Raw genomic sequence first — 25,247 nt, forward strand, 5'->3', positions numbered from 1 at the left:
TGTTGATTCTTGTTTTATGTTCTTAATTTTTTGATTTGCATGGATAGCTTTGAACATGTGCTTCCCCATCTTACATTTGAGAACAAATCATTCCAGGTTTATGGGGCAAGAATTTTTTTAAACAAACCAGATTTTAAGCATTGCATTTTTTATCATTTACTATTTCCTTTGCATTCTGTCTTTAGTCACTGTTGCTGCAGGCTTTCAAACTTTAAATGTAGGACCAGAATATAGTCGAACTCTTGCATGTTTGACAGTATGAGATTTACACAAGCCTAATTATTATTTATTTTAAAAACATAATTAGCTTCAAAATAATAACTGTTTTAATAAAGTAGACATCACACAGCTGTTAAGTGCCCCCCCCCCCACCCCCCCCCCCCCCCCCCATTGCTGTATATGCTTCTGACTAGCTTTATACAGTACATACACACGTTTGTTATAGTTAAAAGTGCAGTGAACATGTATTGTTTTCTTTCATAACATTAGTCATTACATAATATATAGTTTCCAGAAATACACATATTTACAATCCATATATTACTATTCAAACATATAAAGTTTTAAGTGTTCCAATATTATTTAAAAAATATAACACATAAAGGTGTTTTTCATAAACAAGGTGCATTTCTCTGAGAAAATGTTTTTGTTTTTGTTTTTTTAATTATTCATTTTTCCAGCAGTCCTGCATGTCTATACCGCCCCAATGTAGTCCTGACTGATTACTGTCTCAGCCAATCAGAGCACAGTGTAGTTATACGCTTCTCCATATCCCGCCTCCCGTAAGTACTTCTCGATATCCAGTGGTTGAGCCACTTTGAGGACTTTCCTCCCATTGGCTGATTTCTCTCCCGCCTGAAGTGTTCTAATGAGCTCCGACATTGACAGACGTTGTTCGGTGCGCCAATGGCTGCAGTTCCTTATGATGGAGTACCTACAAAACAGGGTAAAAGGTCATATCATTGTAACCTAAAACTCAGCACAAATGTCTTTATTTATCTCTCCCTAGATAAGAAACATAGTAAGATTGTTATAACAACATCTCCCCGGTGTGTCTCATCCAGCAACGTGTCGTCGTCTGCTGTTTGAAATAACGTCAGTTTATCGGTAAAGTTAGGTGCATGCACATGCTAGCTAACCACATAACTCGTCTCCATCCAAATGTATTTAATGGGAATTTTTAAACATCTTTTCTGAAATGTAAGATACATTTAACCTACAATAAATAATACCAACAATAACAGAATAGGAACATTCGTTCTGTTAAACTTTTAAGTTGGACGTTATTTTTTTTAGCTGAGGAGGTAAAAGTAACTAGCAAGCTAACTGGCTTATTAGCTTACTTTAGCCAAGTTGATTTACAGTCATTGGTAAATAAGTTACACCTGTTCATTCAAATACAATTAATTAAACCAGCGCTGTTTTGGCTAAATAGCCTACCATGTTATGTTCAGTTATTTTTGACATTTCCGTTAACGTGTATATTTATTTATATTTATATTATTGAGGTTGTAGTTTGCAGTCAGGACTACTTTATATTAATTGGTGTTGCTAATTTTTTTTCATTTAAAGCAGGAGAAAGAATGGTTTCTAAACATATCATTAGCATGAGCATTTCTTTAATTTATTTTTTATTGTGTAAATATAAGTGCATCCAACTGTTTAAATATTTTATCAGCCTAAAATGAGGGTTATAAGTCCCTGTCATCTGTTGTAGTCCACAATGTTTTTATTTAATTAAACCAACCCACTGAGATAAATCATATCTTCAAGCATAGAGAGGAAGACACCATGGTTTCAATTCAAGGTGAATAAAAAACATTATGTTAAGAAATTGTAGAAAATCAATTGACATGCTTTATTTATCCTTAAATGATATGTGGCCTAAATAGTGTTTTTTTTAGGGTGCAAAGTTGGTATTTTTCTGCTGTTTGTCTTACAGTGAGTTGGAGCAGGTGGTCGGCCGTTTGAGATGCTTTCCCCTTTGTAGATACTGCAAGAGTTCTGCTGCCCTGTACTCAGTAAATGGTGGGTCACCTGTATACAGAGTATTACAAATTAGATGCATGTCCTATAGCCTAACAAACAAGCACTTAAGGTACTTTGAACTAATTCACAACTATAATAACCAGTCATACAAGTTGAAGAAATATTCATCCACATTTAAAACAAATTTGGGTTATAAAGTATAAAGTATGGGTCCATAATTAACTGATTCTTGTTGCATAAAAGGCAATTCATATTAATTCTATGCAGGTAATTATAATCAAAATTTCAACATTTTACTGAATAATATGCAGTCCTAATATTCAGATTTTTTTTTTCTTGGAAGTATATTTAACATTTTAGGACACTCACCCAGTGTGACCATTTCATAGAGCAGGATACCAAAGGACCATCTGTTTATAAAAGGGAATAGAATCTTAGTATTTTAAACAACACACGGTATATACCTTAAAATTGTGCATAGCATTTACTGTAATACTTTTTTAAATCCCTTATGGGTTGCCAATATTTATGGTTAAGACATTGAAAACAGACAAATTGTTCTTTATGGTCATTGTGCACCAGAAATGGGAAACAGATGATAAAAACACATTTGAGTTTTGGGTTAGGGTTTTTTGATGAAATAGAAAAATCAAGCTAATGTAATTTTTGTTCTTATCAATCTTTAGCATTAAACCATCAGAACCTATGGGTAGAACATTTTAGGAAGAGTTGGCCACTCACACGTCACTGCTCTGACTGAAAACCTTCCCGCCCAGCACTTCAGGTGCCTGCCACTTCCTCATCTCAATGTCCCCGACTTCCCCCGGTGAAACGGCCTGTGTTCTCCTGCGGTAGGCCGAGCCAAATCCCCAGAGCTTTGCTGTCAGATCTCCACCAACCAGGACGCTGCGAGATCCCACGTTGCCATGGATGCAGCGCTGACTGTGCAGGTACTCCTAAAAGGTGTTAAAGACAGGATAATAAGAGGGATGCTGGAAATGGAGAACTTTGAAGGTCCTGACTTTGGAAAAGTAGCAATATCAGCACAAATCATTAGCAGTTAGGTTAACCTGACAGCATACAAACATAACCTTATTCTAATGAGTGAAGATAGGGTTCAGACATCAGGTGGAAACAGGAAGTCTTTCGTTTGTCTACTAAATATAAGACATTAGGAAAGAGAAAGAATAGATTGGTCTCATGATTCCTACAAATACTGTGTGTTGGTCTATGAAGCAGTGACAGAGACAAGCAAGCAGCAATTTAACCAACCAGGGCAGACGCCACCTGTCCCGCCATGGTGAAGATCCTCTTCTCTGTCATTTCACATGAAGACTCTGAGCCCGAGTTGCCCTTTAGTGAGAGAGCAGAGGAAGACAGGGGACACATGTACATGTTAATTGTGTGTGTCATTATGGTTAGAGTTTGAGTCAGAGTATCAGACCTGTCTTTTATGTGATATTTCTTCCATTATTTTTTCCCTATCTGTGTTCATGATGAGGTTAGTACATTATGGGCTTGTATCTCTGTTTTTAGAAGTATGTTAACAAACTGTACCTCCCAATATCAAGTAACTAGGGATGCTGGTGTTCCTTCCTATTATACTGCCCCCCAATGATAAACAGCAGTAATTATGTAAGAGTTAACCAAACAATTATCCAACAATATAAAAAAAAATATATTGTCCAGGTGAGTGGTGTAAATAATAGACTTGTGTACCTGTTGTCGACATTTCCACAGGTACCCCCAACAGGTCTCTGTGCTGCAGCTCCTCCACAGCCATCATCAGAGGCGGCTGCACTGAAACTACACCCAGCAGCTCAGGTAGGAAGGGGTGAGGCCCCAGTCCTGACACGAAGGCAGCAAAGTCCAAAAATTCCTGCTTCTCACGGCCGTTTGCTGTCTCTGAGAAACAGGTCAGAAAAGATATCTATTGACAGTGCAGCACAAAGAGGCACAGCATTGTGTTTCATCGGTTCATGAGGATAATTATGTAGTAAGGTGCAAGTTAGATGAAGTGAGATGTGTCTGTGTGTTAAGAAAGTGGGTTGACGTTGGGGGGCATGGCTCATTGCTTGGTCTTGGTGACAACAGTTAAACACTTACTTTCTAATTGTATTTTCAACAATGTCCCTGTTTGGGATTAATAAAGTAATTCTTATCATATTTTAGCCTGGGAGGTTTCCTTGAAGAGCAGTACTCACAATTACTGTATTGTATATTTAGGTTACAGCTCATGATGTCTTCACTGTAAATGGTTATTTTCATCTTGTTTGTTGTGTTGGAACCTTTTACTCCGAGGGTTCGAGAGAATTAATCCCAACAAATCATTTCTCCTGACTTGTTCACAGCCATGCAGTCAGCAGTGTCTCGTTGAGGTTTGTCTCTGTACCTTTTAGCACCCTCAGGATGGCAGCTCTGCTGTCCTTGCGGGCTCTGTAGAGGGTGTATGTGTTGTTGCACTTGACGGAGAAGGACAGTGGCAGGGCAGTGATCTGGCTGAAGTCTCCATTACGCCTCTCTGTGGACGTCGGGGGTACTGCAGCCAGTGTTGGCCTGACATTCTGTTGCACTTGTTGAACTGACATTGGCAGCTCTTCGTGTTCCAGTGGGTTAATTCCCGGGGGTGCTATTGACGGGGAGAGACAGATAGAGCATAGCAGAACATACATTTGAGTGTAGTTCTCGTGAAATTGAGTGGCACTGAAAACAAGTAAACTAAGAATTACGCAGATTATGCAGGATTGCTCACCATCTATGCCCTGTAGGTGATTCCTGTGGCTGTGCCTCTGTTGGTGTCGGTACGTTGAGCTGTGGTAGCGTGGAGAGGAAGTGGTCGGTGGCCGCTTCCTTTCAGGACAATACCTCAGGAAGCACACAGCCACTATGCTGACCAGGGATAGCAGGAGGAGCAGAGTCGGGACGATGATCACTGCCTGCAAATGCTCCCTTACAACTGAGAGAGAGAAATTGATGTGTAAATGTCAGGGAACAGGAGGAGGCAACTTCCTTTAAAACCTATAGTGCTGGGCTGACTTGGTCTGATTTGGTAGAATGTCCCAGAGCAGGAATGTCTTAATTGATAGTTTCTTATGTTAAAGTTAAGACGGCACTCTCTCAATTCCTCAATGCTCTTTTGAATTGTGTGCACCGATGTTCAAATGCAAACTATTCAATTACACTGTGAGCTGGTTTGTGCAGGTTTGGTTTCAGTGTTCTGCTTAGGGTACTATGACAGGACAAATATGGTGCCTGTAAAAAACGTTGCACCCCCAAAGTGTTGACAGGATGTTCTGTCAGAAAATGACATCATCCTCCGTTAGCACCTCCGTTGACATGTTGATTTATAGCTAGATAACACTGTCATTTCACAAGACACATCAGTATTTGAAAGAAACACCCTCCCTCACGCTGTATTTGTACTGTATAAAGACATTGGTATCGTATGGGTAAGCCCCCAAGGTCCCTAGTTTATTGCAAAGGTACAAGCTATGCCACAGAACAACAACAAAAGACAATTAACTTTTAACTTGAATGATGAGAATCATTCAGATACAGGTATGTCAATAATATATTGATCAGTTCCCAGAATTCCCACTCTTCAGTTTTAGATGAATCACATATTTAGACACAGCTAGCTTTTTACTAATGTTTTATTTTAGTATTATAGTCTTTTTTTCTGTGACCGTGGAAAGCATTTATCAGGATTGTGAGTCATTGTCATGCTATTGCTTTGCTGAGTGGTTCTGCCTTGTGAGGATAATGACCCGCTGCATTGTTGCTGCATCGCCGACTCACAATGAGACCGCACTATCCAGTGAGACAGGCTCAGGAGGCTAAAGTGACTCACTGATATTCAGAGACTAAGAGATTTAGAAATTGCTGATTCATGCATGCATTTCTCTATTGATTTACTGAACTCACTGTTTAATAATGATGCATATCAGGAAATACATAAATGTTTCCTGGTTACACAAGGTTAACTAGTTGAAGTAACTAGTGGTTTACTTCTTCACTGGACTTTTGTACACCCCTTTGTATTGCTTTCATTTTGTTTGCCTTTCATGAAATTGTTTATTATTGTTTCTATCTTTCATTTCGACCCTTCGCTGACAGCTTTTTTACACTGTAGTAGAACAACACACCATTATAAATCCTTCATCTAACACACCTCATGCTGAACTCCTGAATCCAGTGTTGTTAAGAAGTCAGTGGAATGTAAGCACTTTTTGTCATTCTCATAAAAGACTGAAACTTGAAGACTCAATACTAGTCCGACACTGTAGTTTAAACTCAATGTTAAGCTTCTTTAACGAAGACATGTTGCATTACCATATAAAATAATCATTTGAAATGGGTAATTCCTGTTAACCCAAATGTTAACAGACACCTTTTGCTGTTGAAAGGTCGTATAACGTTATTGATTGTGTAATCTTAAAGCCTTCCCAGGTGTGCCGGTGATGCATCTGATTGACCTGGAACTCCTGTATGTTATGCAACCTTATCTAAAGGCTGGATGTTGCACCAATATTTTTATAGTTAAATAAATACAGAAATAATGATGTTGTTGAATACCAATAAAACTATTGATTTAAAGAGTGCAATTTAGAGCATTTTTTTGTTTGTTTACCGGGACAAATCCTGCAACTGTGGGTGTCATCTCATTTTGACCTCGGCAGATACATTCATCGTTTCTCTGATGTACTGTCTGATGCGAAAATGCTGGTGTTAACGTTAATGAAAATAAAAAATAGTCACTTTATTTTAATATGTTTTTAACTGTGAAGCTAGTCGGTGTCACATATTTGCTTCAGGTGGTTACTGAGCATCGCACACTCTTGTAACCAGGCAGGAACTACACAAAGGTAAGAGTTCGAGTATGTGATGGAGGCTGCCTGACACACATGTATTGAAAGAAAAATCTAATAGGGCTGGTCATTTAAAGTAAAAAGTCCTTTACTTGTGTAAATGTAGTTAAACTACTCTTTTAGTATTTGTGGTTCACCTCTCCCCAACACGGGATAACCAAAGCCAAATCTCAATTCAAGACAATCTACTTTAATGGCAAGATAAGAAGGTCTCAAATTAAGCAAGAGTGAATCCTGTAGATTTTAGTTTAATTCCCGAGCTTAAATATGAGATTAGGAAAGCTTTTAGGTCGATATCGCTGCTAAATACTGGAATATGGGTGTGTCAGGTTTGCAGAAAGGTGGAATAATTGAAAGAGGGGGAGAGTATTGGAGAATAAGCGAGATGAGAAAGTGTAGGTGATGATGAGAGAGGGAGAGCTGAAGAGGTGCAGTCCTTACTACAGAGTTGGTCACCCGGTGCACACAGATTATCGGCCGTGGAGTTGGATGACATGCTGGAGGGAAAAGAGGAACATAGGAGGATCAACGTTACTATCAGTTGGAGGAAGAGATCAACATTACCTCTGCTCAGCAGCCCCCCTAAATCCTCTGAGCTCAGATACAGGGAGCAGCATCTGCCTCTAATAACTCCATACAGCTGTAGCTGGACAAAGCAGCTGGTTCACATTTGAGCTTTGCTTTGAGTGCTATCAGTAAAGTTCTGTATGCACACGCCCAGGACTCTTTTTTTAATCTCTTCTTACATCACTAATATTGACTGTGAACAATTAGTTTTTTATCTGGAATCTCAAAAGTAGTGTTGGACAGCTTATTTTCTGTGTATAGTTAACAGGCTATCAGTTACACAGATAATAGAGGAGCAGAGATCAGCATTACCATCGCTCAGCACTGACCTATAATCCATAAAAGCCTTGGAAGGATGACCTGGCATAAAGAAGCCCGTTAAACTTCTCAAGTCACAGACATGATATACCAGCTATATTCTATCTTAATATTTCCCTAGAGCTGTTAAAGACTCAATCAGGAGGGTTATAACACACTATACTGCCATTTTGGTTTAATTACATTCTATATATAAGAGTAGCTATCACGTTGGTTGTTGGATTGAAGTATCGCTGTTTGATCGTCAGAAAACATTGTAGTGCTGAGCGTCAGAGACAGTCTGGGACAGAGAGTCTAGATGTTTAATGATTCTTCTGGTAATCCCAACAGTTCATCTTTTTCAACATTTGAAAATCATGCTAAATCAAATCAGTCATAGATATCTTACATGTTTCCCACCCCCTCTCCACTGTGATTTGACGGCTGGGTAAAACATGACAGTGTTGACTGCTCCCGGGCTAGGATTTTTATTCTTTGTCCAATTTATAAAAAGGCAGGAGTGAGCCATTGGTCTCACGTGAGTCACCAGCTTGAAGGGATACAAGTTGTCTGGTATTCTCTCCGTTTGTACTCTTTGAATAATGTGAATGATCAGTGCTAGCCAATCAACCTGCTCCCTCGTGTTTTCAACTGTATCACCATGGACTGTATTGAATGGACAGTCGGTAGTGAATAATGAAACTGAAAGACTCCTGAAATATGTTCTGCTGCTGATGACCTGGTCAAAGTTTAGACATGCAGGAACATTTCTGACACTGTGCTCTTCGTGTTTTTCATTGCTTTTGTGGAGCCAGTGCCGTGTGTTGAAATATGCAATAATTGCAGTGCATGGTTTTACTATATACAGTAACTATGTTTGAAAATGTGTTTAAATTGTTAAGCATTGTAGAACTTTGTTTATTTCCTTTAACTGGTTGATAGAGTTGCTGCTGGGGGTGTGAGACGCTGCGCACAGCTGATCGAACAAAGTCCCAACTGTTTGTACGTGTGCAAATCCAGCTAGATTGTACTTGGTTTAATATCATTTCTAAAAAGGAAAGAAGAGTAAGTTACACTTGAGTGCCAGACGCACAGGTGTAACCCCCCTCTCCCTCCCAGTCATGACTCCGGAGGGATTCCCCGATCATTTCTGACAGCTTCTTATCAAGAGGGTGCGTCGCTGTCCCCGGCCCGTGGCACACACACTCGGCCTGTCTGAGGCTGTGTGTTTATTGCCATTAACTTTTTCGAACTGCATATTTAATTATTTTGATGACGGTCCGACTTTCTGAGCCAGCGTTCATATAGTGCTCCACATGGTGCACCTCTTTGTTATCTTCAAACTGCGTCCACCAAACAATATGGTTTACTTGTCCCCCCCCCCCCAACAAGAACCAAAATCTTACTCGGTGTGAAATGTTTTTTTTTTAGCTGTTCTGTCACCATTTCCTGCGATCGTCATCAGACAGTCAGTCTAAATGAATATTCATACGGGGCGTTTCTTTGACTATTTAAAGGCAAATATGGGCGTTACGTGAAGTCCGCAAAGGCTGCGCCGCATTTCGAGATGATTGTGATTTCTAAAGGGAGACCGGCGTAGGACGTGTGTGCGCAGTGTTTTATAAATCAGAATATTTCTGTGCGTATTTACTTGTTTGTCCTACTTACGCCACCTTCCCACGTGAATCCTACGCAAAGCTTTATAAATGAGGCCCCTGAGCATATTTGATTCTGTTTATATTGACTTAAGGCCTACAGTTTTTCTAATGAGCACGATTTACACCACAACTCATCCATGATAAAGCACCGCAGCTTCCGGGACGCCCTGGGAAACCACTTTGCGCAAGTGTATAGTATACTGTTGTCATCCTCTCAAAGTCATTTGTTTAACAAATGAAGCCAGCAGCGGCCTCTGTCTGTCAGCCTGGGAGAACCTGCATGCCTGAGATTTATTTACAACAGTATCATGTCAACAGCAGTGTTGTGCCAGTTCACAGCTTTTCTGAACTAGTTCAAGTTCAGTTCATACATGCTCAAAGTGAACAGTTCACGTTCAAAGTTCACAATTTTAATTCTGAACTAGTTCAAAGTTCAGTTCATTTCACTTTTTTCGTGAGATATTCAAATAAATACTTTTTTTCACACTACGAGCTAGAAATCACTATACGTTCTTTGAAACTGTTCATTGTAGACATTTGCTCATAACACTGCTATTGTTGGTTTCTTAACAGGTGCTGAAACTTGTAGCAATAGAGCTCCTGCAGATGATGTCATATATGCTGGTCACGTGACGAGATACGACAGGGGCAGCCATTTTGGCAGTCATCGCGGCAGTAAATTGACAGGCACTGGCAGACTGTCAAGGATGGTGGATAACTGCTGTGCACCAGGTTGCACAAATAGGCGTGGGAAAAAGAAAGGTGTATCGTATTATCGCATTCCTAAAGACGCGGAGAGGAGGGAGAAGTGGATTGGAGCGATTAAAAGAGCCAGGAGCCTTCAGAAAAAGACTGAAAGATGGGACCCCCCGGCCGTTGGCTTTCGCTTATGCAGTGATCACTTCATATCAGGTGGGTGAAGGAATACAGTACAATGCTACAAAAAGTTTCTGGTCAGTTTAATTAAATTTAATTAGTTTAATTTAAGAAGTAGCACCCAGTTATTATAGCTAACGGACACTGTGATGTCCCTTTTTAACTCAACAAGTGTGGCTCTGGCGCAGCCTAGCCAGTTAGCAAGTTAGCTTGTAGCAAGCTAGTGGTAAACAAACCCGTGTTGAAATATTCCTTCTTATTTTGTAGGGAGAAAGAGTGATAATCCGTTGAGTCCGGATTTTATCCCCTCAATTTTCGATTACCTTCCATCTCCAGAGAAGAGGAGACATAAAACGAGACTGGAGGTTTTTAACAGAAGGCAGAAGGCTAAACTGCACAAAGTAGAGCAGGCAAAGATATCTGCTAACGTGACACTGCCTATCAAACTGGAATAATTTAATACTTACCCTTGCAGTGATGATGCCGAAGTTTTTGGATGTAAGACTCCACAGTTGAATGTTGTTTACGAAGCCGGACTGACACCATTTGTAAGCCTCCAAGCTTTTGTACGCTCTGAGGGAGTCTCCTGAGTACACTGATGGAAAGCTTACAAGATAGCTGTGGATGTCTGCGTAGCGCAAGTCGGGTACATCGTCTTCAGAGCAGGAGGTTATGCTCTTGAAAAGCACACCGGGTGAATTATATGGGTCGCTTATATTTAATCTCTCTAATTTTGTACTATAAAGCCGAATTTCACTTGAATTAAAATGAGAAGTATACTCGCTCGGTAAGAAAACACTGGCACCGGTGGTCATGTTGACTGCCAAAATGGTGGCTCCCAACCAAAAGTCACGTGACCGCAGGAGCTCTTACTTAGTGCAATGAAATCTACTAGCATTCAATTAAATAAAGAATATATAATATGAAATATGAATATATTATTTGATATATATGATATTATATATACCTATGTGTGTGTATGAAATGAGCAAAACTCTTGAATTGCATTCACACTGGATGGATGTTTTAATTCAATGTGCCGTTTCAAATTCGAGAAGGACGTTGTCGATGTCCTAACTTGTTTTTGCTGCGCAGGTGGACACATCTTACACAGGAAGGAAAGAGTTTTGCCGTCGGGGTCTTGGTTTGCAAGAGTGTAAAATTGTTTTAAATGTTCGTGAGGAGAATCGGAGTCCGTCTCCGTGCCATCACTTCCACTAGCCATCTTGTTTGTTTTTTTTTTAAATCGCAGCGCTTTCTCTCACTGTCGTCATTGGTCTCTCTCTCTCTCTCTCTCTCTCTCTCTCTCTCTCTCTCTCTCTCTTCTCTCTCTCTTCTCTCTCTCCTCTCTCTCTCTCTCTCTCTCTCTCTCTCTCTCTCTCTCTCTCTCTCTCTCTCTCTCTCTCTCTCTCTCTCTCTCTCTCTCTCTCTCTCTCTCTCTCTCTCTCTCTCTCTCTCTCTCTCTCTCTCTCTCTCTCTCTCTCTCTCTCTCTCTCTCTCTCTCTCTCTCTCTCTCTCTCTCTCTCTCTCTCTCTCTCTCTCTCTCTCTCTCTCTCTCTCTCTCTCTCTCTCTCTCTCTCTCTCTCTCTCTCTCTCTCTCTCTCTCTCTCTCTCTCTCTCTCTCTCTCTCTCTCTCTCTCTCTCTCTCTCTCTCTCTCTCTCTCTCTCTCTCTCTCTCTCTCTCTCTCTCTCTCTCTCTCTCTCTCTCTCTCTCTCTCTCTCTCTCTCTCTCTCTCTCTCTCTCTCTCTCTCTCTCTCTCTCTCTCTCTCTCTCTCTCTCTCTCTCTCTCTCTCTCTCTCTCTCTCTCTCTCTCTTCTCTCTCTCTCTCTCTCTCTCTCTCTCTCTCTCTCTCTCTCTCTCGAGCCTCCAGCCCTCCGCGCTCTCGGCGTTGCTATGCCTAAGCCGCTCTGCTGCAATTCATCATGGGTAACGTCGTGCGGAAGCCAGTACGTTTCAACTATTCAACTCAACTATTCTCAGCCGGACACTACGTTGCCCGCAATGCATTGCGCATACAGTGCCAAAACTATTTCTGCGTTGATACATGATTTAAGCGGCACCTACAGGAGGGAGGAACTTTCTCTCTCGTTGCGTTTCAAAAGAGAAAACAGATGTCACACAGTTTTCAATGGAAAACAAATGCCAACGTTCATTTACAGTGATGTCTGCCGTTCATGACACATAATGTGAACTAATTCACGTTCAAGTTCTTTATTGAAAAATGTGTTGCGTTCAGTTCAACGTTCACGAAAAAATGAGCGTGTTCAATGAACGCGTTCTTTTGAACTCGTTCACGCACAACACTGGTCAACAGTAATGCTCAGGTATCTTTGTCCCCAACTCAACCTGTTATTAACACCAAGCACTTATAGTCCTATTCCACAGTGCCAACAGGAAGAAGGTCAAACTAACAGTTAGTCTGTGTTAATTCTATAAATGTTATCAGCATTTGCACACATCAAAGTGATTTGCTGCATAAAGTAAGAACAAAAACATTGTTTAACCACCAAAAAAATAAGAAAAGGCGGCCTCATTAAAACTGTTTGCTTTCTTTCAATGTTAACTATTTAAGTACCATGTAAGATAAAAAAACAATTAGTACACAACTGTTTGGAAATCAAACCATGTTGAGCCTTTTTTTCTGATCATGTCTTTATTTAACAGTAACTTCTTAAAATGTAAATGTTTCAACTATACAAACTTTAGGGTTATTTGTTTGCTAGCCTCTGTTGACATTGCTTTAAATGTAGTTTCTGTCAATTTAATACAACAAAGCAAGCAATTTGCTCCTTACCTATCTTTATGCTGAAAAGGATTATAGGAAATGTGCCTTTTCATGAGCAGCTTGTATGTTGTCACTCATGTATGTTGTGAAGAAGTGTCTCAGATGAAACCCCTCACACCACCGGCCGCTGCTGTGTTGCAATAGTTCTCTCATTGCAGTGGAGACGCTACAGTACAGGTGTGTTTGTGACCTCTTCAGGTGTGTTAACAATGCAGCGTCATCCTCACCTCATCAGAGCGTGGAAAGATCTTATTATAGAGAACTCTTTGGTGTGAAAAAAACACTCCCTTACGAGGTCACACTGGTATGAAGTAAGCATATTTCTAGGGATGACTTCCTTTATACTTCAAGAGAGAGGATGTCTCTCAACCAGTTTGTCCACATTGTTCTCCTACATTCATATGCGCCAATACCACTCCTGTATCAACACAAAACAAAAGGCTGGCTACACACACACACACACACACACACACACATACTGGATGTTTAAATATTCACACACTTAATGCGACAGAATTGCCCATATTGTGATCCAAACTTTCATGTTTTGTCCTTAGTTAGATTTCAAACTGGGAGTGAGTTTCAGTCACATCCACAGGATATCATTTGCCCAAATAGTTATTTTATAAATACATTTTCTCTTACCTGGCCCACTTTCTTCCCTGTTCAGGTGTCAGTGTGCTCCTCCAAACCCCAGCATGCAGTCTGCTGACCCTTTGTACAGCTGTAATCCCATCCTCTCAGTGTTCATGTTATCACAGTTGCTCTGCAGTTTGTAGTGATATCCACAGGAAGAATCCTTTCTGAAACTGTACTGATAGTTTCTATTTTGCTGTCACCAGTCAGGTGTGTTTTCTTTCGCATTTGTTTTTCTTTCTCTCTATCTCTGTTTCTCTCTCTGTGAGTCTCTCTCTCTCCCTCCCTCTCTCTCTCTCTCTCAGGTTGGCCACACCCATCCCTCCTACACTTTTGTACATGCTTCTTTCTCCCTATCACCTGCACACACCTTGCATTCAGTTTTATATTTGCTATGTACACGATTGTCTGTCATAGATGATGGCTCTATTTGTCAACTCACTTGTTTCCACTGTATAGGCTGAAAGGCAACCTCATGTGTTTACTTTGCGACTTTAAATGGTCACGGTAAAATATAGAAAACTGTCTTCTTTCCAAACAGATGAATGTACCTTATAATATAATAAAGCACTGAAGCACTCTGACAGGGTTTGCTTTGCCCCATGGCAACTCAGAAAGACAATTTCCCTAAAGTAAAAAAGCAAACATTTTAGGGAAACCGCAAAGCTGTTCTTGGACTTGTCTGTTTGCGTATATTGTCTTTTTTCAGTGTTGATTTCAGGGTCCAAAATAAGAGATCTACTTAAATGAAACAATTAAAGTGTGTTATAAAATGGCCGTTGTCCTTGCCTGAAAGGGCTTTTGTTGACTGGTCTAGATCTTCAAGATAAACGCTAGTAGATAAAATAAGATAAATGAGTATTTAAAGCTTCTATTGTATGGTAATGTTGCAATCGTTTTTATTTGCTTTGTCCATGCTGGCAAGATATAAAAGAAACGGTCTCCGATGCTCTTATAACTTTTTATTTGAGCCAGAGGCGTGACTCTGGCTTGTGTGCCTGTGTGTGTTACAGTTTTTTTCACGTGCTGCATCACCCTCTTCCCTAAAGGCAGACTGCTGACACACCCACACTCTGACAGCACTTGGTCAGGTTTCACCACAGCCATTGATCTCCATCCATCCAGAACTAAAATGTTTCGCAAGATGAATGGACTCTCATTAACTGTTTTGTTTGTTTCCTCAGATTGAATTCTCACTCCAGCCAGGGTCTGTTTGTTAGCCATTTGTCCCATTGCATGTTCATTTAGACTGATATTATGACTGTTGCATTGTTAGGTGGAAAGCTTTTTGCCTTGAATGCGGCTGGTTTGTATGTGATATAGCGATGTTGGTTGTAGTTTGTTTTTGTGAATGGACATGTGTTATTGTGTTTTCACTTGGAAGCAGCAAGTTTAATAATCTGAAACAGAACAAACTGATTGATTCTGTCCCAAACCCAGCTCAGGTGCTCTGAGCAGCCAGTAGGAGTTGCTAGAGCAACAACAAATACATGATGCCTCTCTGGCTTAGTACACACAAACAGTGTATGTGTATTTGCTGGAGCTCAGTCTGATCTAAAGCTGCCATGGACTGACTCCTGTCATTTCAATAGCAGTTTACACCCAGTGTCTCTTAAGGTGTCCAGCAATAAGTATTTGGGACAGCATTCGGACTCACTTATATTTCTGCTGACTTCACAGGGGGGGACAGGGGGCATGTAGGGGGAAACCCCTGCTGGAGCTACTTTTCACTATGTCAGAATGTGTGAGAGAGTGTGAGTGTGTTTCTGTGGGGGTCCATGCGTGTGTATGTCTATCCCGGTGTGGTACTGCAGCATGTGTGTGTGTGAATGTGTGTGTGTGTGTGTGTGTTGGAGTGTCCTGGCTGGGTGTCCAGCTCGTCCTGGTAATGCTGAGACAGACAGTGAGCGGGTGGGTTTATTTTTGGGTCAGTGACAGTGTGTCAATGGCCGCAGATGCGTCGGACAGGAAGGCTCTGAGATACAAGCAGACCCTGGTCAGTGCCCCCCCGTGTTCTCTCTGTCGCTCTGTATGTCTTTCTCTGTCCGTTCATCTCTGCTGTCACGCTCACTTCTCTCTGTTATGTGACCAGTTTCCTTCCCTGAACCCCCCGGTGTGATTCTTGCATGACGCACCTGTTTTTGGCAGTGCAACCTTTATGTGCATGGATGGAGCCGCTCTCTCAGTGTGTGTGTGTGTGTGTGTGTGTGTGTGTGTGCGTTTGTGTGAGCCTCTGAATGATTCCGTTTTGTGTTTGGGAGCTGCAGACAGGCTTAGGACCAATTAGCTGACGTATAACAACAGGGTCTAACAACAGGTGCTTAAACTCTGTGCACCTCCTTCACCCCTGATCTTGGCACACACACACACACACACACACACACACACACACACACACACACACACACACACACACACACACACACACACTTTGTTGCTACTTCCTTCTTTCCCGGCCCGCCACCTGTTTGCTAACCTTTGTGCGCCACGGTTCGTAAGCCCTGCTTGGTCTGAACACATCCAGCCCTTTCTTCTGTGCTATGTGTGACCCAGTCTGTTTACATGTTGCGTGTACAGTTTATCTTTCCTTCCATCTGTGTCCGTGTACACTGCATGCGCTTTAATATCTTTGCTTGTTTGCTTTTGTGTTTGCGGCTCAGTGTGTGTGGTATTGTGTTTGTTGTGTGTTCCAAAAGAGGGAAACCTGATCACACTTAGCAGGGGTGTTAATCTTCTGCTGTCACAGAGTAACATGTTTCCGGACAAGATGGCGTGAAGGTTGTCTCACAACATCTGGAGGATTAGCATCATGGGATGTTCAGTTACAAAAGACCAAACTTGTGAAAAAACTGAAAGAAAAGTGAATCACACGACAGATGAGCCAGGGAAAATACATGTTAATAAACAATTATTGAATCTTCAGCTTGTTTTTTTACAGGAAGCTGGTCATATTTCTATTAACCAAGATAAATAATACAGAAATTGGTCGTTTTGATTTGTTTTCCATCCTCTCAATCTTGACTTTAGCGTTCAGTTTACACAATTACCATATGGTAAAAGGCATACAATAATAGAGCCCTGATTGTATGCTTTGTGTAAAAGGGAAAACTAAAGGCCTCCCACTTTTAAAGTTAAAGATTTTAGCCCTGCCTTTGTTTCTGCATTTCTTAAGTCAAACTACTGAATCGCTGAAGGTAATTCATAAACAGAAATACAGAAACCGTGTTACACCTTGTGAACGATAATCATTTTCATTGTCACGTTGATCTGTTGGTATGTGAGGGCTGGTGGTCATGGTGACCTGTAGTGTTTAATGGTTGTTGAAACCCTACGCCTATGGGCGGTCCAGGATGTGCAAAGTTATTTAACCTGTGTGTGTGTGTGTGTGCATCAGTGCCCCGTGTTTGATGCTATCACCCTTTGGAGCGGAGCTTAAAACAGGAATTTTGTGTCACTTATTTATTTATTTGATATTTTGAGTGTGTTGCCCAGCGCTGTGCGATGGGTTCGCAGTCATGTTTAGAATGTATGGAGTTAAACCCTTCTCTATTTTAGAAGACCTACATATGCATCAGGATTTGACTACAAATGACAAGACTAAACATGTGTAGCTAGTAGTACATATGGAGATATGTTTCTTACATCATTTATTTACACAGAAAGTTTCCCAATATGTTTAGAATCCAGTTCAATCAGTTCCTAGATCTACAGTAAGTTTATGCCATATATTTTATAATTTTTGTGAGCTCCTCAGTCCTACGTTAGCGTGGCCTACCAACAGCTAAAGCCCCTGTTCGTAGAAATGTGCTAATTAGCAGAGAGTAGCTTCTACAGTAGAATTCTAATTGAGACTGCTGCAGTGTCTATGAGCAACACACTAAATCCTTCAGTGGGGGGGCTGTACCTGACTCTGAACCAGCTACATACATTACGCATTGATGATGTGTTGTCCTGCTAAAACTATAGAAAGGAGATTGGTGGGATACTGTGAAGCTCAGCTGTCTACTTCCTGTCTATAAGTCCTTGAGGGTCTTAAAGACAGCTAGAGGGACAGCGTGAGAGAGAGACGTAGGAGAAACTAAGATATGAAGAGGCATGAAAGGTACACTGATGTTTAGCGAGGGTGAGAGGTGTGGGAAGTGTAATGAGCAATATTGGATCACACTGGAGCTAAATTTAGCCCAGAGTTGTGTTTCACCGCAGAGAGTAGGGGGCAACTGAGGAAGGAGGTAAGTGATTAGTGCAGAGTAGAGTTTCACTGTTCAAGAGGGAAAACAGGAAGGTGAGGTGGAATGAGGTAAAGGTGGCGAGGATTGATTTCTGACAACATATCATGCTCTGCGGCGGCCATGTTGGCGGCCACCATCCTGGGCTGCATAGCAGGGAACAGCTGATCACATTTCCTAACAAGCAGCGTGGATGCCTGTCAACCATTTCAAAACATAGGATATTCGGTTAATGGGAGTTTGGAGAATCAATCAAAGTACTTTAATATCCCTAGCGGAGAATTTGATTTTGTGACAGCGCCATATTAGAATAAGTTATTTATACTCACATAAGTTGAAGTGAAAATGTGCAAATAAAGTCATATCAGCCGCAGGGACACAGTGTCTGAGGCACAGGGACGCTCTGCAGACTCAGGGTCATGGTGAAGACAAGGCCAAGCTCTCAGTGCAATCCTTACTGGTCCAAACAGACGGAAAGCCAGCAAAGGAATCGTTGGAGATGTTGTTGATGGAAACTTTGTTGTGGAAATCGTTGAAGGAAACGCTGCCTCTGAACACTCAGTAAGCTGTCGATGGAAACGTTGTTGTCCGATATATCCTGATGCCGTACAGCACATTAAACTACACTCCAGTTATTCCGTCTGACTCATGGCCAATGCCTTTAACTTGACCACTATCAACCAGTGATGATACAAGGGTGGAGACAACGCATATATATCCTTTTCTCCATACATCTGGACTACACTCTCCTCCTTCGTCTGTTCGGTTTACCTTGCATGCACCGAGTCCTTCTACAGATCTCAGTGGGGAAGGCCTTTTTTCCGACCGCCATGCCAGCAGGCTGCAGCACTATTAGTTTCTCCTGGTGTAAACAAGGCAGCCAGGAGCAACTGCAACAGGTTGAACGTGAGATGTCTTATTTCCACATTATATTTCAAATCATATCATCACAGTTATAGCTCATTTATTATCTTTTCTCCATCTTCAAAGGGTTACATTGTAATTTAGTGTAAGAGTGACAGCCCTTAAAGCATATAATGACGGCAAGGAGAAATGACAATGTGTGCTAATACGATGGGCCTGCACACTCCTCTGTCACACAGCTGCTGCAAAGTAATTCTGTGTGAAAAAAAAAACAATGTTGTAGAGACTCAAGAAATATTAGTGAGTGTGGTAACTCAAGATGTGATCTAACAGGGTATCTGCCTGCCTTGTGTTTTGGTAAGGTGATAGTCTTCCCCTTTAGAGAGCATTTGTCCGCACTCTTTCTTTGTGAGGCAGACATGAGCTTTCAGGACATGTCAGGAATAATAATCCTCCATTCTAAGGATGCCTTGAGCTCCTTTTTTTGGAATGGAAATCGGATCATTTATCAGCAATAGGCGATTGAAACTGACTTACCATCAGACACGGGGAGATAAAAGAAGAACCCCCAGCCCTGCTGTGCACTTGGAGATGTTTCTGCTGCAGCAGCGTGTCTGCCCGCTGAGCTGCGATAAATACATTTTTAATCTTTACTTGCAGAGGTTTTCCTGACAGCCCTCATGTCCGTTCTGCAAAAGCGTGCTCTCCTAAACTGCACTCTGTCAGAGTAACACATGTTTTTGTTTTAGATTAGATTATTTTATTGCAGATATTTTACCTAAACATGATGCTGTGATATTGTGGCACTAAACACAGACTTCTTAAAGGAAGTTTTTTTACGGGTATAGGTGACGATTCTCTTAAATAGATTTTTTTCTAAATATATTTAGAAAATGTTCATATTTTTATAAATGTTTATCCACCCAACTTTAGCTGGAATGCTTGCTACAACCTGAGAATAAATTGTTTCAAAGGTCCTTCAATATTATTTTCTGAATACAAGATTTTTTTGCCATCCCCTGCTGATTGGTCCGCCTATCCGAGGAACCACAATTGTACGATATGAAAATAGAAAAGATCGCCAAACCCTACGGCATCTGTGGCTTCCTTTGTTTGAGTCTGTGTGTGTGTTGGCATTCATTTACAGCACAGTGTGTATTATTATGCTGCTCAGATTTCACTGTGCGTGGAGCGGCATCTCTGCCCACACAGCATCGCCAGTAGCTGATGTACATGTGTGTGCATGTGTGTTGATCCAGCTATCAATCAATCTGTCCATGAACTTGCTAAAGGAGAAGCTGTTGAAAGGTCACTGCACATACGTCCGGAGTGTCATCACCAGACACAACTTGTCCACTCGTCAGCTGTACTCCTGGAGTTCTATTGTCTGCTGTTGATGCACCAAGAATATATACGAGCTCTGACGTGAGTGGCACAGTGCTGGAGCAATGAACGCTTCAGTAGTAGATGAATACCTAATGTGTGACACATTGGTAATGATCAAATGAACTGAAGGCTCTTGGAAGGAAAAAGTACAGCTCGCACAAAAATAATCTATCATTTGTGTTTATGGGTAAAAAATCAACATTACTTTTGATGTCTGCACCGTTTTTTCCAAATTGTGATTTATGACTTCAGTGACCCCCGGTGTCCATCATGGACTTGTTTCATGTCACTGTAGTTGTCAAGAAGATTTAGCACTAACTAATATTTGCATGACCAAATATCCAACAGATCCTGAACAACAGCGACCAGTAAACCCACCGGGCAGGTTCATAATATGAATATATACAATACCATGATACTTTATTATCATTTCAAGACACGCCTTTCCTGCATCACAACTGCAACATCAACAAGGACACACAAAGACAAGAAAACAGACTTTCAACATTTCAATCAAACAAGACAATATGTTCACGTCCCTTTGACATGCATTTGATCTTGGATTCAACTCATTATTTAATTATTGGATAAACTGGTGCCAAATGAGTGCCACATTCTGACTTTATCAACTCGTGGGACACTGTGTTTCTGTTTTGATGGGAACAATTCACACTCACTGTTCAGGACATGGTTAGGGTCGGAGACAATGTTTTTGGCCATTCTCAATATGGATGGTTGATTAATAGTTTCTCCAAGCTCTACTGTCTAAGCAAATCTTAATTTGGTGAAGCAGTTTGGACTTTAAAGCAGTAGACCAGCACTCGTTCCATGTTTCAATGCTTTGGAACAATAGTACAAACGAACTAAACGCAGTATTCTCATAACTTAGTCTGGTCCCTCTCAGCTCCATGAAGGTGCAGATACTGTTCATTTTTTGGAAACAATAAGATATTTTTTTATTTAGTTGTTAATTTAACAGTTAACTACAGAAAGGAGTTATGATAAAACAAACCGATAGTTGTGCTAATGAGAGAGGGTTTAGGATTGATCTCTCCTGCAGATGTCCAAGGCAAATTTCATGGATTCTGTCCAGAGGTGATAAATCTAGAAGCAGAGCCCATGTTTCCGCTTCCATCAAAGCTGTTTGGGTCAACACGTGGTCCTGTCTATTTTTGAAATAGTCTCTTCTCTTCCAGTGTGCCAGAAGGAGAGTGCTATCACACACTGTTCATTCTCACTTTCACTAGAAACTACCTGTGCATGTCTCTGTCTGATGGTTGAGTGCTGGGTATTGCACAAGTTGTGGAATGATTAATGGATTGGTTGACAGCTCTATGGGGAGTACCAAGAGAACCAGGGAGGCTCCGGGAGACGGGAGGCAACACGCCTGCTGACTGAGAGGCAGATCAAGAAACATGGAAACCACCCCCGCAGCCACAGCAGGACGCGCCATGGCCGACGTAGCCACGGCCAGAACGGATACCACAGCCGACATCAGCTGGGCTATTATAGCAGGCAGAGGAGGCGCCAGTCCGCCATGGAGGCCGAGGGCGAAGAGCAGGATCAAGCTGCCGAGCCCGACCTCTCGTCCTCCACCAAGAAGAAACGCTCCTACTCCAAGTGCAGAGGTGAGCATCCCTAAGGATAACAAAAATAGATCAGTAAACCTTTACATCTACTTTGTGGTGGTTTCTGGTTTTGTCAGACTGCATAGCACGGGTGCAGCGATTCCTGGTGACCCGGTTGGGGAAGATTGGATCTTCCTCATTATGCTGGGCATCACAATGGCGCTGGTCAGCTGGACAATGGACTATGCGAGTGCTAAAAGCCTGCAAGGTAGGTCTACAAAACCCATAATGCATTGCAGAGTCGTCTGGAAGAGTAAAGGTCAAGCTGGTGCAAAATAGCTCACATATTTGCATCTTTCTTTTCTTAGCTACATTTTTTTATTTTTTGTTTACCATCTTCTGCTTCTATCTTTTCACTTCTTCCTAAAGTCCAGCTATTCATTATTTTCTTAACAGCCATTGTTATTTGGCTTATAATTTCCCCTGGTTTCCTCTTCTTTCCACCCTCCTCCAGCCTATAAATGGATTTATGGGGAGCTGAAGGGGAAAATCGCCTTGCAGTACCTGTGCTGGGTCTCATATCCCCTGATCTTCATCCTGTTCTCCTCCCTCTTCTGTCACCTGGTCGCTCCTCAAGCTATCGGTCTGTACCCCCCTCCTCCTTATAGCTCTGTGCTCTGTACTCAGCTGCCTATAGTTACTGGTCAAACGCCTCTGAATTATCACTGCATATTAGACGATGTACATTTAAATTCTGTCTGCAGCATCACATATTGGAATAGGCATCTCAGCGTATCAGTGAAATGAGATGCTGTAGCATGTTATTGAAATGAAATCATGCAGAGTTTAAGACAAAAATGTTTTTCTAATGAGTTTAATACTTAAGCAATTTTTCTGTAAAAGCAAGAACAAATGGTTGGGAAATGACATGATTTCATGCAGAACAAACCATCAACAAACCAGCAGGTGTAGAGTTTTGGTTATGGGAGTGTTTAAAATTGGTTCCTGGTTCTTTGTCCAACATTTCATTTCAGTACCGTCGCTGCAGCGTCGAGAGGAATTCTCTTTTAAAATGAGGCTGTACAGCTGAGGGACATAAGCTTCAAACTAGGGCTGTCGATATATGGTGTTTAATCAAAACAGTGACTCCAGTGAACTGGACAGAAAATAAATAACTCGACCAGGAAGTGAAAGACTTATGACATGAATCCATGAGTGAAATTACTTGTATGTACGTTTATTTATTATTTCAGTTTAAATATAAAAAATGTCAACGTTGTCATCTTGTTCTTCCTCGTTCAGCTTGGCCTGATACCACATGTTTCTCTATTTAGGCAAAGTGATGTTGAGTCCATAGTGCTGCTTTTTGACGCTCCCACAATCAAAATTAAGTTTGTGGTTCAAAAGTCTTAATTTGTATTTTGGGAAAATATACTTACATACTAAACCAGTTTTTTTCTATAATTCAAATGATTCCATTACTCCCCTGTTCCCTTTCTAACAACCTTTGTTTCCCCTTGTGCCTCAGGTTCGGGTATCCCAGAGCTGAAGACCATCCTGAGAGGAGTGGTGCTGAAGGAATATCTAACTCTCAAAGCCTTCGTTGCTAAAGTCATCGGTCTGACAGCGGCCCTGGGCAGCGGGATGCCTGTAGGCAAAGAGGCGAGTCAACCAGATGGTTATCATTGATTAAGCAATAATCTCCTCCTGTTGGAAGCTGTCAGAATGTTTTTTTTAAATAAGATCTGTAACCTTTTCTTTAAGAGAGGATAAAAAAAATCTTTATTGATCCCAGACTGGGACCTTTTTGTTTTGCAGCCGCATAATACAATACAAGTTATTGCACAAAGTAGAAAATAAAAGTAAGAAATACACAATTCTAAAGTATGAACATAAAAGAAATAAATAGGTGAAAAAAAAGCAAAATAAAAGTAGTAAAAAAGACAACATATCAAAACTGCACTCATTAATAGCTGTCTTAATTCATTCTAGGCCATTTGTATTTATTCTGTCTTTACTCTTTTGTAATGTGTAAGTTGATGATGTGTTGACCTGCCGGGGGACTACGGACGAAAATTAGCTTTGGCTAACTCCGGCACATTTACGTTTTTAGTGTATGTTTACATTGAGAATGTTAATTAATGTGCACTGTCCCTTTTCAAATAAACAAATAAAAAAATAAAAAAATAAATAAAAATCAGGGAGCTGCTGCAACAGGCTGCCACAAAGCACAGCGCCAACAGCAGAGTGATGATTAAGAAAATGTATGTCCTGCGGTTTGCCCCTGCTCATAGTGAACACCTGTTCATCTGCCCTGAATATTACTCATAAGTCATCACAATAGTAGCTACGTCAATCCAAACGATAATACATCTCAACACAAGGTAATCCAAAACCTGCTTAGCCTGTTAAAATAACACAACAGTAAATGCATATTGTTTTTACAAAATGATAAAAGGGGTAAATGTGCAAATGGCTTCAACACTCCCTCTTCCTGTTTCACTTGGTTGAAGCATCAGCTGCAGCTCTGGTTTTTGCTGTTGTACTGCACACACTGCTACTTCACGTTATCGGGTTAAATGTACCTCCTCTCCTCAGGGCCCGTTCGTCCACATCGCCAGTATCTGTGCTGCCGTTCTCAGCAGGTTCATGTCCTTCTTTTCAGGAGCGTATCAGGTAAGCTGACGTTCAGAAAGATTACACGTTCACGCGCCTGTTACCTGTGATTAAAATACCATGTGTACTGTATGTATACTCATCTATATGTCATCTTTCTGTCCTCTCAACCCTCCCTCCTCTTCCTCCTCTCTGGATCAGTAGAACCCATACTCGTACACAGACATCTTGACAGTGGGCTGTGCTGTCGGGGTGGGCTGCTGCTTTGGGACTCCACTTGGAGGTACACAGCCTTCTTTCTTTTCTGTGTCCCACTCACACATGAACTTTTAGGAAATTCACTCATTTTTATAAACCCAGGAAACAGAAATGGTTAGCCATGTTCGAGGTAAGCTAAGTATCCAGACGTGTTCCATATCACAGGAAATACCAGGATGTTCTGCATGTACCTTTCTTGCTTTTTTCAGTTGCTGCCTGTTTGATTGCTGCATGTTTCCTTTGCTGTCTTCCAGGTGTGCTCTTCAGTATCGAAGTAACTTCCACATACTTTGCTGTGAGAAACTACTGGAGAGGATACTTCGCTGCTACATTTAGTGCCTTCATATTCAGAGTGTTATCCGTGTTCAACAAAGATGCAGGTACTGGCTGCATCAGGATTTTAACGCTCATTTTGGTGCGTGAGATACTGGCCAATTTTTTGACATCTTCTCTTTGTCAAATAAGCACTAGAGGGCGCCCTTGCTTCAAATACTACCTGTGAATAAACAAGTAGTAACAAGAATGTCACCAGCTGTTTTATGCAGTCTGAAGTCAGTACCAGCATTACTCTGCATTACTGGACTGAATCAATCACACAGTTACAGACCCTAACATCCGTTACATATAAAGTGTCTGTCACAAATGAAAATCC

The 25,247-nt window shown here is 41.2% G+C and overlaps 2 protein-coding genes across 2 annotated transcripts in view; one reads left to right on the forward strand and one right to left on the reverse strand.

The window, feature by feature from the left end:
• Positions 1 to 641: 641 nt before the first annotated feature.
• On the reverse strand, positions 642 to 13,933 carry LOC134874729 (tyrosine-protein kinase STYK1-like). Its single transcript, XM_063898869.1, is given in 12 exon segments — positions 642 to 934; positions 1,941 to 2,037; positions 2,359 to 2,399; positions 2,731 to 2,945; positions 3,262 to 3,342; positions 3,709 to 3,735; positions 3,737 to 3,894; positions 4,382 to 4,618; positions 4,742 to 4,945; positions 7,299 to 7,354; positions 13,051 to 13,486; positions 13,687 to 13,933. Coding segments are annotated over 11 exon segments (1,356 nt in total). The 5' UTR covers positions 13,095 to 13,486; positions 13,687 to 13,933; the 3' UTR covers positions 642 to 738.
• A 1,588-nt stretch (positions 13,934 to 15,521) lies between these two features.
• The window catches only part of LOC134875279 (chloride channel protein 1-like), a 35,152-nt gene continuing 25,426 nt past the window's right edge, over positions 15,522 to 25,247 (forward strand). Inside the window, 9 exon segments of the mRNA XM_063899784.1 lie at positions 15,522 to 15,673; positions 21,484 to 21,781; positions 21,859 to 21,894; positions 21,897 to 21,989; positions 22,236 to 22,364; positions 23,250 to 23,383; positions 24,320 to 24,397; positions 24,542 to 24,620; positions 24,850 to 24,975. Coding sequence (XP_063755854.1) covers positions 15,566 to 15,673; positions 21,484 to 21,781; positions 21,859 to 21,894; positions 21,897 to 21,989; positions 22,236 to 22,364; positions 23,250 to 23,383; positions 24,320 to 24,397; positions 24,542 to 24,620; positions 24,850 to 24,975 — 1,081 coding nt within the window. The 5' untranslated portion in view covers positions 15,522 to 15,565.

This window comes from Eleginops maclovinus, chromosome 13 (genome assembly GCF_036324505.1).
Source record: "Eleginops maclovinus isolate JMC-PN-2008 ecotype Puerto Natales chromosome 13, JC_Emac_rtc_rv5, whole genome shotgun sequence".
In the NCBI taxonomy this organism is placed as follows: Eukaryota; Metazoa; Chordata; class Actinopteri; order Perciformes; family Eleginopidae; genus Eleginops; species Eleginops maclovinus.